This window comes from Leptodactylus fuscus, chromosome 3 (assembly GCF_031893055.1).
Source record: "Leptodactylus fuscus isolate aLepFus1 chromosome 3, aLepFus1.hap2, whole genome shotgun sequence".
In the NCBI taxonomy this organism is placed as follows: Eukaryota; Metazoa; Chordata; class Amphibia; order Anura; family Leptodactylidae; genus Leptodactylus; species Leptodactylus fuscus.
The window spans coordinates 47886915-47902096 of NC_134267.1; the positions used below are offsets into that span (position 1 = coordinate 47886915).

General features: G+C 41.3%; 1 protein-coding gene across 1 annotated transcript in view; it reads right to left on the reverse strand.

Annotated features, from left to right (window-relative positions):
* The window catches only part of EDARADD (EDAR associated via death domain), a 44635-nt gene extending 32798 nt beyond the window's left edge, over positions 1–11837 (reverse strand). Inside the window, exon 1 of the mRNA XM_075267560.1 lies at positions 11736–11837. Within this exon, the coding sequence (XP_075123661.1) occupies positions 11736–11763 (28 nt within the window). The 5' untranslated portion in view covers positions 11764–11837. The remainder of the gene's footprint in view (positions 1–11735) is intronic.
* Between the last annotated feature and the right edge of the window lie 3345 nt (positions 11838–15182).

Here is a 15182-nt window from a genome sequence, read left to right on the forward strand (position 1 = left end):
TCAATGAGAGCAGTTCTGTTTCCGCCATGCCCGATCTGGTTATTAAAATGACAGAGGAGCCATAGGTGGTCTGCCCTACTACTTTCTAACGTGTACAGGTCACATTAGGTAAGCCTCGGGCCTAATGAGAGACTCCTCACTACTCTTGACTACTTTGCAAATGGGTTGATGCTAGGAGGTCAGCTACATTAAAAGCCTGAGGTACAAAGTGTCCTTGGAGGGATGTCTCATAGGTGCCTGAAAGTGACACGATTGTGAATCGTCTTAATAAGCAATTCGCCTTTCACATGCTCTTCTCATTTACAGACAAATATTAGTTGGAATATTCTTCTATTAGGCTTTATTATGAGGATTTATTTTTATAATTTTGCCAGTAATCTGATTCATACTACAATGATATTTTCTATGTACTTATATTCACTTTCTGCCGCGTGGATTATCATTGTGCACTGCCCGAAAAAATAAGCGTCCTGTTCGATCTTGACATGGATTCAGCTATGGATTCCACAGTCGCGAGAGAATGCTGATGTCTTGCATTGTCATCCCATTATGGCTACACCGCTACACCGCAGTCGAATATGGCGGCAGAAAATGAAGAGGAATTCGTCTTCATTTTCCGTTGTGTGAACGCCCCCTAAAGTGTGTCTTGAGCATTGCAGATCCTCACACAGTTTATTTTTTACTTAGATGAAAGTTATTTTAACCAACTAGTCCAGTCGATATCTTAACCAAATGGAAGTTACTGTAACTTTAAGGCAAACGTTATATGACTATACTGTATTTGGATTTACTATAGTTGTAGACCAGTATAGACTAACCCAACACCAGACATATTAGAGAACTTCCAAGTAAGATAAGGTGTCATATTAATAAAAGTCTTTGCACTCCGCAGGGTGTAACTATAATACTAGCTATAATACTAGCGCCCATGGTTAAAACGAACAGACGAGATTCAGTCTATGACAATAATATGAAAGATACACAAAATTACAATGTAATTGTAGGTGTCATAGATGAAAAATGACAAGTTTGAAAGCCCTATATTTTAATGTGCACAATAAATTTGCAGCTTCGGGGTTTTATAAAATAAAGAGATGTATAGAAAAAAAACACAATTCTGAGAAATGTAGTAAAATAAAATTAGTTCCACTTGTCATCCGGCAGGAAATGTATGAATTGCTACAAGGCAATGGGCTGCGTTCTCTATAATAAAGGATACTGATACATTACTCACGGCCTGATTGGTTCATTTTCTAGTTTTCTTACAGACTTGGAGTCTCATAAAAAAATTGTCAATGGTCATAACGTCAAATTTAGTTGTCAACATACATCTATACTCAGGACTTTTGTAGTCAGTGACATCTTTTATATATAAACTGTATGCAGGATTTTTACACATTTTTAGTATTAAAAACTACCACGTGCCATTGTAACGAGTTAATCTTCACCAGTCGTTGCTATTTTGTTATGGCCGATCAGTTTGCAGTATGAAGTACTATTAGGATTTGTGCAGTAGAGCATAACAGGGAGGACAAGCTGCTTTGCCATTGCACTTTCATGACAAACCATCTACATACAGTATATATGAATTATTTATACATTTCTCAGTTTTGATTGCAATGTGAGACAAAACAGGATCAATAGAAAGGAAAATTACATAAGAGGGAATTGTGCGCCTTTCTGGCTGCCATTTAGGCATAAAAATCCACTTTCATATCTGCCCAAATGAAATACAATATTTGGTTTTGCAAGAGCCATAGTTAAAATGACATATATAATGCCCCATCTATCTCAGTGGCATAGGATACAAAATGTGAAGAATAATTTCATGGCAGAAGTTTTCACTCGAAATGCCAAAGGTTACCATTAACACTATTTTTTAACCAGAAGATCAGCTAGTAGTAGTTATTAAAGATTAGTGTATATACCATATGATGCTAAACTAAACAGTTCATCCATTTAGTAGTACTAAATATATTTTACATTATCTCATGTGTACATGTGGTCTCTATGGGAAATTCCAGTTTTCTTTTAGTCTTGTCCAAAACAGAGCTCTTATCAGAAAATAACAAGTCCCTGATGATTGGCAGACGTTACATAGATACTGCCCAGGAAGCCATCAGCTGGAAGATAGTGGAATTATCATAAACTAGGAAGAATGTGTACATAGAATGTGTACATATATATATATATATATATATATATATATATATATATATATATATACACACACACACACACACACACAGTGGACAAAAGTCACAAGAAGGCGTTTCCCAGTGCCGGTTGTGTCAGATATGACGCTCAAATGGTGTGATGCGATGTGACCTATGGTGCTAGTGTCAGGATATCTTAGCAGTCTGATGCAGACAGGTGTCTCATGAATATGGCAGCACATCGTGAGTTAAATTACTTTGAACATGGGATGATAATCAGTGTAAGACGCATTGGGCCTAGCATTTTGGAGATTACCTGGGATTTTGGGTTTCCGAGGTCCACAGTGTCTCGGGTGGACTTGCAATATCACAGAGACAACGTTGGCAGCCGCATAAACCGGTGCAGCGGTCGACACGAGTGTTCAATGAATGAATGTCACGTCACCTCCGCAGAGTTGTACGGGGCTCTTGACGGTCTACTGTGGGTCAAATCGCCACTGATTTGAATGTAGGGCACCAGGATCCCATTTCCACCAGGACTTATGTCGAGAACTGCACCACATATGCTTCAATAGTCGAAGCCGACCCATATCCCTTTGCAACACTGCTGCAACACAGAGCTGGAAGACTGGCATGGGCCCGTGACCATCGTCATTGGACCATGGAACAGTGAAGGCACGTGTCATGGTCTGATGAATCACGGTTCCAGTTGTACAGAGCTGAAGGGCATGTGAGAGTGTGACGTATGCCCCATGAAGCCATGGAACCTGCATGCCAAAAGGCACGTGTCCAGGTGGGAGGTGGCTCCGTCATGGTCTGGGCCATGTTCACATGGTCACAACTGGGCCCTATTGTCTGGGTGCAGGGATCAATGACCAGTGCTCGATACGTGCAACTTATGGCAGACCATCTGCACCCCTTTCTGGTGTTGGAGTTCCCTGATGGGGATGCTGTGTACACAGCAGGACAATGCAAAATGTCATCGCATGTTGGTGGCACAGGAGTGGCTTAATGAACACACCAGTGACCTCATGACCCTCGATTGGCCTGCCCGCTCGTCGACCTCAACTCCATAGAGCATTTATGGGATGCTGTGTATACCAGTGTCCGCTCCATGGACCCAGTGCCAACTACAGAGAACCAATTGTGGGTTGCAGTGCAGAATGCGTGGGTAAATATCCCTCAAGAACTCTTCCAACACGGGGCAACACGGTGGCTCAGCGGTGGCTCAGCCTTGCAGCGCTGGAGTTCTGGGTTTGAATCCCGCCAGGAACAACATCTGCAAGGAGTTTGTATGTTCTCCCACATGTTTGTGTGGATTTCCTCCCATTTTACAAAGACATACTGATAGGAAAAAAAAACAAAACATTGTGATCCCTATGTGGGGCTCACAATCTACATAAAAAATAAATAAATTAAGAGCTCTTCAAACACCTCGTGGAGTCCATGCCTTATCGCCTTGCTGCAGTTATCCGGGCTCGTGGAGGGGTGACCCGCTATTAACGGCGCATCCAGTACCTTCCCATGACTTTTGGCCACTGAGTGTATATAGAACCCTCTACATCTGATGTCTGTCTATATTTACCCTTACAGCTTCTGTCATGTTTTTTACTTTTCAGAAAAAGTGAATGAATTCTTCCTTTACAGAAATAATCATACATGACAGAGGAACAATTCATTCATGGTCTTTTTTTACATTACAGTTAATGGGAACAGTCGTAGCTTTCACTCTATGATGGATGAGAGGTATAGATGTTCCCCTATATAGAAATTCTAATCAATAAATTTATAACGTGAGCAAATTTTCTGTAGATCAGTCTCAGTGCAAATTGTCCTTAGGTTACAGTACTAGTAATGTCAATAAGATTTTCGGTAATCTCATCCATCCATACACAGAAAAGCTACATTTTCAGAAACGTGTGCACTCTGAAAAATGTAGCATGTTAATTCTAGGTGCAGAATGGTGAGCGATTTACCTATAGATTTATTAGGGGAAGGGAATGCAACATAGAAAATGCAGCAAAACAAATTAAACAAATTCTGGCCATCTATGCAGGACTAGCTGGGGCCAGTATTTCAATCTGTCACACTTGTGGTCTTGTCTCATGAAGATGACTCCCAATACAGAGGGTAGCTTGTGGTACAGCTTCAGCTGTTATCCCTGGGGCAAGAAGTGGCCAGACAGGTAGAATTACAATACATGTAACACATGGACAGGCCATGTCTGCTGCAGCAGTTTCTACTGTGACTCATAGATGGGGACCCCAAGCAATGACTGAACAGAATTGCTTCTTGACCTCTTTTGTCAGTAAGTTGTTTACAACTTCAGGATCCCCTTCTACTGGGTGTTTTTTCTCGATCACATCATTGTCTGCACACTCTTGTCTTGTCACTGCTGCACAAGAAAACCTCATGATTTCAGCTCTTTGTCATGTTTATCAAGAGCTGAGACTGAGTTATACTTCCTTTACAATTGACGCACCGCTGCTTGCTGGCTGCCCTGCTGGTCTGTGTATCCTGGCCTCCAATAATGATGACCACCATTGATCCATATATTGGTGACCTATACTTGGGACAGGTCATCAATATATAAGTCCCCTTAAATTGTTTGTCTAAAGAGTCTTTCTATATCAAAGCCATAGTTAAAATAAAGAAATCAAAAAAATAAAGAATATATATTGCCAGAGACGTAACCTAATGATCCTGAGCTCAATGCAAAAAGTTGTCATCAAATTTAACTAACAGGTCTCAGATTTTCAAGTCCTATTGTAAGGGCTCGTTCACATCTGCGCTCGGTCTCCATTCTGCGGGTTTCCGTTTCCTGCAAAAAACAGGGGCAGGAGACGGAAACCTGCAGGACTCGTTCATACCCATTCATTTGAATGGGTTTGAAAGATGTCTGGCCGTGAGTGGTGGTGAGCGTTTTATGCTCTCCGCCGCGAAACCGTTTTTTTAAACCGGACACAGAATCAGAAAAGGAAGGAAGGGAAGGAGGGAGGGAGGAAGGGAGGAAGGAAGGACCCAAATGAATAGAATAGACAAAACTCGACTCCAAATAATAAAAGTTCAATTTGGTGTCTTTATTCCAAGATATGTGACGTGTCCCGAAACGTCACATATCTTAGAATAAGGACACCAACTTGAACTTTTATTATTCGGAGCGCTGCCAGTTTTGTCCATTCTAGATAGATAGATATGGACCAAAAATCAATAAAAAGTAAAATGCCACCCTCGCTGATCCTCCCCTCTTCAGAGACTGCCCAGGGCCCTGTTGGTCTTTATATCTTAGTGTCCTACAGACTAGAGATACCCAGTTAGCCAGTTAATGCTGGTGGTGGTGGTGGTGGGGGGACGGCAGTTCAAGGCATTTTCTGTATTTTGAGAGGCACCAGGGAGTGGAAACCTGAGCAGTGTGTAAACTGGAGCAGCAGGTGAGGGGTGACTATCACTTTTTGCCTATTTAAAGAGGACCTTTCATCAGATTGGGCACAGGCAGTTCCATATACTGCTGGAAAGCTGACAGTGCGCTGAATTCATTGCACTATTGGCTTTCCCGATCTGTGCCCCGGGTAAAGCGCTATCGGTCCCGGTACTGTGGCGCTTTACAGTCAGAAGGGCGTTCCTGACAGTCTGTCAGGAACGTCCTTCTGCACAGCAGCGCCTATTGCGCTGTACAGTGTGAGCGGGGAGGAACGCCTCCTCCCTCTGCTCACAGTGCTCGTCCATAGACGAGTATTATCAGGAGGGGAGGGGGCATTCCTCCTCGCTCACACTGTACAGTGCAATAGGTGCTGCTGTGCAGAAGGACGTTCCTGACAGACTGTCAGGAACGCTCTCCTGACTGTGAAGAGCTATGGTACCAGCACCGAAAGCTCTTCACTCGAGGCACAGATCGGGAAAGCCGACAGTGCGCTGAATTCAGTCGGCTTTCCAGCAGTATATGGAACTGCTTGTGCCCAATCTGATGAAAGGTCCTCTTTAAGGTCTTTATATTTAACTGTTTTACATATATTTTAATTTCCCTGAAAACATACACAATATCTGAAGTCTAAGAAAAGCCCTGGAACATGGATGGTAAGCGTCTGTGTGGTTATATGTGAACGTAGGGCACAGTCTTTGACGTGTCTACTAGTCTTTTATCTGAAAAAAAACCACACACAATCCATACAGTTCCCAAGTAAATCCAAACAAAGAAGGTTTGTGAACCTGAGGTGAGCAGACGGAATGTAGAACAAATGTTCAAGGAAAACAACTGCATTCCTGCTCCACACATTTCTCCTCAAGTCAGAATCGGCTCATCATTTCCATAATAAATAAGAGCGAACCAAAGACAATGTGAACACGGCTTCCAACATTCCTCCAGCGGTGTTATTACGTATTTGTGTATGCTTACTATAGATGGAAATCACCAGTGACTGCATCTTACTTTGCTTTTCACTGGCACACGATGTTGAAAACGGGAGGAGTCAATGCTAAAGAGACGGTAAACATTGGGAAAGGTCACTGGAAATCGAAATGACAGCTTGACCTTTTGTGCAAAGTCACAGTCATGTACAGAGGCACAGCTTAAAGTTCCTAACCATGGTAGAATCATTTGTACCTGATGTCATACATCTACTACAGGTTTACGTATTAATATTTATTTACAGATATGTCATAAATGCCTGAAGACGGGGGTCCCAACTCTGGGACCTGCATCTGTCTTGGAAAAGAAAGGGTTTAGATTAGGAATTGTGATAGGCCTGTCTGAAAAGATGTATCTTTAGTTTGTGCTTGAATCTGTAGAATTTGGGAGTTAATCTGATTGTCTGGGGTAGAGCATTCCAGAGAAGTGGTGCAACTCGGGAGAAGTTTCATTTGCCTCAGTATATCAGTTGAGGTTTCCCATGTCTAGCATCTGTGCCTATGTCTAACATCTGTGCCTATGTCTAACACCTGTGCCCATGTCTAGCACATGTGCCTATGTCTAACATCTGTGCCTATGTCTAACACCTGTGCCCATGTCTAGCACCTGTGCCTATGTCTAACATCTGTGCCTATGTCTAACACCTGTGCCCATGTCTAGCACCTGTGCCTATGTCTAACACCTGTGCCCATGTCTAGCACCTATGGCAATGTCTAGCGCCTGTGCTAATGTCTAGTACCTGTGCCCATGTCTAGCATCAGTACCCAAGTCTAGTGCTTGTACCAATGTCTATTTCCCATTTACTGCAGAACTAATACTAAAATAAACCTTCTGGGACCTTACACTATGACTAGGATCTCACCATAGCCAAGCTACCCAAACTCAAGATGATAACAATAGGGAAGGTAATGGGACATGGTAACGTGACTATTAGAGAGGGGTCTATAGGGAGCAGATTGTGGGAGAGAGATGGGAACTATAGGCATAATGTGAGGGGAGGGAGCTATAGGCAGTACATTATGTGATTATTATTATAAATTGGTTCTGGGATGACCAGTGTAATTTGGATCTATTTGGTTTGCTTTGGAAATTGGGTTCAGAAGCTCTGAAATTCCACCAAAAATAGAAAATGAAGATTAAAGAAGAATAATCCAATAACTGATATAGATATAGCAAATCCTTACATATAAGGCTAGGTTCCCATCTGCACCCGGTTTCCGTTCGGGGATATTGTTCCCCAAGATTTTGTGGGTAACCTCCTTTTTAAGCGGATTGGGTTTCCATTTTGCGGGTCCCCAAGCAGACCCGAAGAACGGAAACTAGACACAGATGTGAACCTAGCGTAAGTCAGAAAAAGTCAGAAAAAGCAGCAGGAAGCTGTAAATCACTTTCTATGATATGACTATGACAGGAGCTTTCTCAGGGTCTTGAAAACATTACAGCTGAAGTATAGGGCATGTAGCACTGCTCTATACTGTAGAGAGGTGTTACTAGTCAGCCAGTCAGTACATATACTTCACTAATACAGGGGTTTACCAGTGAAATGACCATTCTGATTTTTTGAACCCTACAGACAAACACTGTATATTGAGTCTAGTTTCAAGTTACAGAAGTTCAGAAAGGACAGAAACCCTGTTGGACCTGATTATAGTCATTGAAATCCATTGGGCTTCATTGGTGTCCACTATTTTAACAGTCCGTTTGTTTAGTCTTTGGTTCCTCCGACAGACTAGAAGATGGACACCCATTGCAGCTGTGAACTAAGCGTGATATCTGTGGAAATACAGCTCCCACAACAGACAATAGACCATGTGAATAGAGATATCAGTATACAGAGACAACACAAGACAAGAAGATCAGCATAACATAATCTGCAAGAAATGTACATGGCACAATACATCCAATAACTAAAAAGGAGCAAGGTCTGAATATGAAGACAATAGTGGTGGCTGTGAAGATGAAGCAGTAGGACCTCTTCTGCTCCTAATGGCAATATCTCCATGAAGCTCTACGGAATATGATGTCGCCATATAAGATAAGATAATCCTTTAATAGTCCCACAGTGGGGAAATTTCAGCATGTTACAGCAGCATAGTAATACAGATACAGGATAATACACAGTAATATATTACGGAAGTAGACACACATATGCTGAGAAGAGAAGATATACTAGGAGTCCATAGCAGCTAAGGAACAGAAGAAGAAAGAAGGAAGACTTCATATAAGTAAGCAAAATAATTAAATAGCTGTGAGTAAGGGCTTTAATGGAGATTTTATAAATATAGTAGATTATTAAGTGCACGTCATTTCATTTGGACTAGATCTATACAACCTTATATGTGACTGGATAATGACTAATATTATACGACCCCCTATAAAGACCTGTCACCACTCATGTCATACTAAATGCCTGTATTTCTCACAAAATATCCAATCTGAAGAATCCTTTCTGCATAGTCTAGTAACTTCTAGGAATTTCTACTTAAATTGACAATTGAGTTTTCACGATTTTCTTTGTCAAAGGGGTGTGTCCATATCTAGTCTGCCATGGTCAGCACTGATTTTACAATGTGAGTGTGAAAGGACGCCCCCAACTGAGTGTGACACACTCAGTTGTCAATTTACTCCTACATTTCTAGGAGGAATTATGGAGGAATGCAAACCCAGAGTTCTAAGAAAAGATGCTCCAGAATTATAAGGAATATGGAATTATAAGAAATACAATTGTTTACTACAATAGACAAGTCACAAGAGTGGACAAGCTCTCTGTAAAAGGTAGGATGAATGAATTCACTATAAGTTCATAGCTGAAGGCGGCTCCAGACTGAGATGGCTCCATTGAATTATTTTTTAAATTGTGGATTTTTCCCCTGTCAGGTAAGTATGCCATTGAATTATTCTACTTATTGCCAACATATTCCACAGTACATTGCAGATATTTTCACCACTTACAGTCCCAGGTAGGGCATACCTGGAGGAAACCTATGCAAACATAGGAAGAACAGACTCCAGGCAGATGTTGTCCTTGGCTGGATTTGAACCCAGGATTCCAGTCTTGCAAGGCCATCATGTGTACTCTAGTTACCATACTTGAAAATAAGAACTGCCTAATAGGGGTGTTTTCGTCATCTCCAGGACATGCCAATGCCATAAATGTCTGACGGTGGGGGGTTTGGGAGTTACATCTCAGGGACATCATTCATTGGAAGAGTAGAGGGTCTTCTCAGAGCACTGACCCCCTGTTCAGCAGTCCAGAGAGTGGTGCGATGTTTTGTTTACAGGTCCCATAAACTACACTGGAGAGCGCCACATGCAATCTCAGTTTCTATTTCTAAGATGTTCTGAATAGGAGATCCCCACTTTCCGAATATAGATATGCCATTTAAAAAAAAAAAAAATCTCTCTCTCTCTATAAAAATTTAAATATTTAAAAGTATCTAAACTTTAAGTTTCTATGTGGCCATTGAGAGTGGTGCCATACTACACCCCAGTCTTAATAAAAGTTGGCCAGTCCTGATGGTTTTGATAGAATTGACCAACGATCTAACGTGTATACGGGCCTGATGTCATGGTGGGAATAATAAGTTTTTAGCACGTTAGACCATATCCTGCCCAATACTTTCTTGTGCCACTACCAGAAGCAGCCTATTCTATTCTCCTTATTAAAAGGAATAGGCAGCCTCAGCCAGGCCGATGTGCGTATCGATGAAGCAGTCAGGAGAGACGGTTGTCAGTTTGGCTGACCGCTAATATCTATGGTTAATAAAATCTACGTCTCTTTAGTAAAAGAAACCCTGTCAGTCCACCTGTCAGCTAGTAAAGACTTGTATTCTTGGAAATGTATAAATGGTGATATTTGCAGCACGTATTCAGCAGCCAAAGCTCACCGTGGAGCAATGCCTGCTTTACAATCATCATATAGTGACAAGTAACATTCACTTTTATTACTAGCAGCGAAGGCAGAGCTACACTGTAATGTGTTACCACATGATGGGAGCTTCACCCAAAATCACATTGTAGCCCATATCATAACATATTAGAAGGCCTGGTTCACATCTGCGCTCGGTATTCCATTCTGGTAGGCCGCATGTGGACCCTCCATACGGAATACCGAATGCATTGACAAGCAGTGAGCAATGAAAGCACACGGACCCCATATATTATAATGGGTCCACACACATCATCCGGAGAGAAAAGTACTTCATGAACTACTTTCCTCATCACATGACTCGTGCGGATACTGTGCGGAAAACAGATGACCCCATTATAATCTATGGGGTCCGTGTGCTTTCACTGCTCACCGCTTGTCAATGTGTTCAGTAATCTGTTCGGGGGGTCCCCAAGCGAACTCCCCAAACGGAATACCGAACACAGATGTGAACCAGGCCTAACCTAAATTGGCACCTAGGTAACATAATGCCAGGTCCTCGGTTACCAGCACTGCAGGAGGCCATCTTGATTATGCCAATTGGATTAAAACCTAACGCCATGTTCACATGTAGCAGTTTGTTAAACCACAGATGAATCATAAGTAGTTTAAATAGACATTTCCATCACTGCAGCTATTATCAATGTATATGCCAAACAAGAAGCATTTACAGTTACCTGTTAGATATTTGTATATGGCGATTTCCCTATCACTGCCCCATTTGTAAGTGATTCAGTTCCAATAACTGAAGAAATATAAGGAACTTTATCTCCAGTATCATTTCTTCATGTACAAAGTTTGCAGACAGAATTATTGTCAAGCTTGTCAATTGTTGTCAAGCTTATTTAGCTTGCAAGCACTGCAGAGACCTGCTCTATTGTCACATATTCACATGCAGAATACAATATATACAAATACCAACCAAAAACTAAAAGATATGCAGACACAAATGCAATAAGGTATAAAGGAAAGAGGAATTAATTCATACTCGTTCATCAAAATGCACCAAAACTCTATCTTATCCATGAAATATATATTAATGTCAAACAATAGCGCTGACAACTTTCAAGTATCATCAAACTATACAATAAGACACAAACTCAAGACAATGATGATAATGAAGCAGGTCACTTTTCCTAATACCTCGATTGACCTTCTATTTGTTGTCTATTCTGCTCACCACTAACAGATCATATTTATGGACAGGGGCAATAAGACGGCGCACATAACCATAAAACATCTGTACCTTCAGAGTTCGGCTCCTCAGAAGCCATGTGTCTGTATTGTCCCAGGATTCCTTGTCTGGATCTCACAACAAGCAGGTTTTGCTCTCAACTAAGCTCTTTACTTCCTGGTTTTACAATAAGCATCTTCTCTCAATTTTTTTTTTAAGAAAAAGTGACGTTCCAGAAGCCTATTCACACCACCTACTGGATATGGTGATTATCTGAATGTAACACCTCTCCCCCCTCCTCGCTGCCTCCCCACCCTGTTCATAAAGAGGCCCATTCAGACATACCTTTATTGTATGACTGCAGCAGATCTGCGAGTGAGAACACAAGCCTCAGGCCATTATCCACCATCATCGCCCTCTATATGATTTGCTACATTTTTCGGGATTCTTCCATGGCGTTCTGCGCTTTGTGTAAGCACCTGTGCCATTGTTTTCCCTGGGGCAGTAACTACATAGATGTTACTTTATCAGTTTACATTACTCTTAGATTAACTAATTTGACTAAACAATTAAGTGTAATTATTATTGAAGTTTTGCGTAAAATCCATGACCGGCGCACTAAATGTGCCACACACTGACTTGTCACTCACAATCTGTATGACACGTCACATCTATAACTAAAGCCTCAGGAAGTTCCTGTACCTATTAGACCATTGGGAATGTAATATAGTATAATATAAATAGTGCACCAACATGCTGTACAAATTGTTGCCATTCATATTATTTTTAGTATTATGAATTTATTTTTAGAGCATTATTAATTCCCCGCTGCTTTATATTTTTATGAGGGTTTATATACAAAACACAGAAATACAAACACACATACAATAGACTAACTAGTGACCAACTGATACAGTGGGAGAGAGGACCCTGCCCACAAGAGCTTACAATCTATGGGACTTACATCAGCCCCTGTCCCCACGAAGTAATTTTCCTATCTCATACGCACATTCACGAACATATCAGTATATTTGGAGTGTGAGCAGATACTCACAAACCCAGGGCACATGCAGATGTTATTCTTAGTTGTATTATTATTGTACCTACAGTAGGATCCTAGTGAAATACGACAACAATGCTCTGTACCAAACCACCATAATGCCCTTAGGTGTGGATACAAGTTAAGCTCAGGGCTACTTTCTTATACATTTTCATTAATAATATAATAATAATACATTTTATTTATATAGCGCGAAAAGATGTGTCTTTAGTTTGCGTTTGAAGCTGTAGAATTTGAAGTTAATCTGATTGTCTGGGGTAGAGCATTCCAGAGAAGTGGTGCAACTCGGGAGAAGTTTCATTTGCTTCAGTACATCAGTTAAGGTTTCCTGAGGTGAGTTGTCATACACCATCAATAGCTGTTGGCTTGTTAAGGTGACAGCTATCCCTGATGACTACCCATTCCATGCACATGCAAGCTTGGATTTTCCAAGTGTTCATGTTTTCGGAAAAGGAGGAGGGGAGAAATCCAGTACCAAACACCTCATGCTAGGTTCACATCTGTGTTAGAATTTTCATAGGAGACACCATCTAAAGGTGTCGGAGTGAAAAGTCCTGCAAGGAGGAACTTTCCTCCAGTGAATTCAGTAAAAAACTGGCAGAAACATGGTGCACCACATTATAATCTATGGGGTCTTATTAAATAGACAGGCTCTCCATTTTTTGGGTCCCCATGCCGACCCGGTAGACAGAAACCCGAACACTAATGTGCACCTAGGGTCACACTGACTTATTACTCCTGAGAACTAAAGGATGGACTTTTAAAAAAATGATACCCACTCTGACTTCAAAATAAAATGATTAAATATTTAAAATTATATTATACTATATATGCGGGCTGTTGTCAGCGATGATCCGCCTATATTTAGCGAAATGTGCCCGCCAATGAACCGCCAACGTTCCGCCTGCACCCGCGTCTCGGCTCGGCTACATCTGTGCATATGCGCAGCAGAACCAGCAGTACATACATCCCTATGGAGAGCATAGCAAGATGTGCTACAGCGCTGCCTCAGCTCTGCTACGTCAGGCAATTTTGATTACAGGGCTTGTCTTCTGTCAGTGTGTCAGCTGCTTCTGTGCTAGAAATGGCTGTTGCCGAAATTTGCTACAGTTCACCCCCTTCATCAGAGGCTGAACACCACATTCCCCTGTGCGACGCACACAAACTGAACCCCACATACACTCCTTGTGCCCACACACAGACTGCATGTGCTGCACTCTCCTGACCTTCACTGGGACTCCATTGTGAGCGGCTTCCACAGTGCCTGTGTAAGACTATATAGCCCCACCCACACCATAGCATGTAGCTCCACCCATACCATAGCGTAATCCTATCAGAGAACAGCTCAAGGGCCTATGCTGACATCATCAAGGTCCTTTACCGTAGTGTGAACATTAAATTGTTCATAGAGGTCACGAAGCCATGTGTTTTACTGGGATAAAAAGTAGCCTATATTTTAATCGAGATTACAATCTATCTATGTGCCAAAATTCATTCAAATCCGTTCAGCCATTTTTGCGTGATTGAGGAACAAACATCCAAACACACAAATATTAGTAGGATAGGATAGTAGGATACTTACTAATACTGTGTAATTTATTAGATGGATAGTTTCTTACATATTTACTTTCATAGGAATTCAATTACTAGTTTTTTCATTAATTAGAGGATCTTTAGTGCTTTTCTGTGGCTATGACTGTTAGCCTATTATGAAGGAGTCAGTTGGACTAGGAGTTGGAGTCTGGTTTAGTGGTTTGGCCTATTGACTCCACAGTCCTAATAGCCGGTTCCATTGAAATTGTCATTTTTGGCTGACTCCTCGGTTTTCTACAGATCAGCTGTTTGAAGCGGCACTCTAGTGAAGTCATGTGATGTCACATCCATTGATCACATTCAGGGGAAAGGAGCTGAGCTGTAATACCAAGAACAGCCACTGTAGAATGTATGTGCTGTTCTGAATAAGCAATCCAAATACTGGGGTCCTTTTAATCCGCTGATCAGAGAAGATGCCTCCACAGATTTGACATTGATAACCTGTTCTAAAGGCAGATCATCAATATTTTAGTCCCTTTAAGGACCCCTTTAATGATACTGCTACTGTTGCACATAATATATAGTTAAAATATTGGAAGTGGTAACACAATACATACATGTGTGTACATTGTACATGTGTGTAGCATCTGACAGTACAGTTATTCATACATACATGTCAGTATGTGTATTCTGATGCCTATATGTTATTATATATAGAATGGATACATGTACAAGTATCTGAATGTATGGAGTGTACAGATGTATGTGTGCACTTGTATATACGTGTGTGTGTCCATGTATGTAATAGTGAACGTTCGTAACACCTATTCACAGACGCCTCCATGTAGCCAGAGTAAGTATATGTGCTACATGTTCTAGATCACAGTTTGGCGGTATTTATTTTGGCTCTGACCCCGTTTTATTAT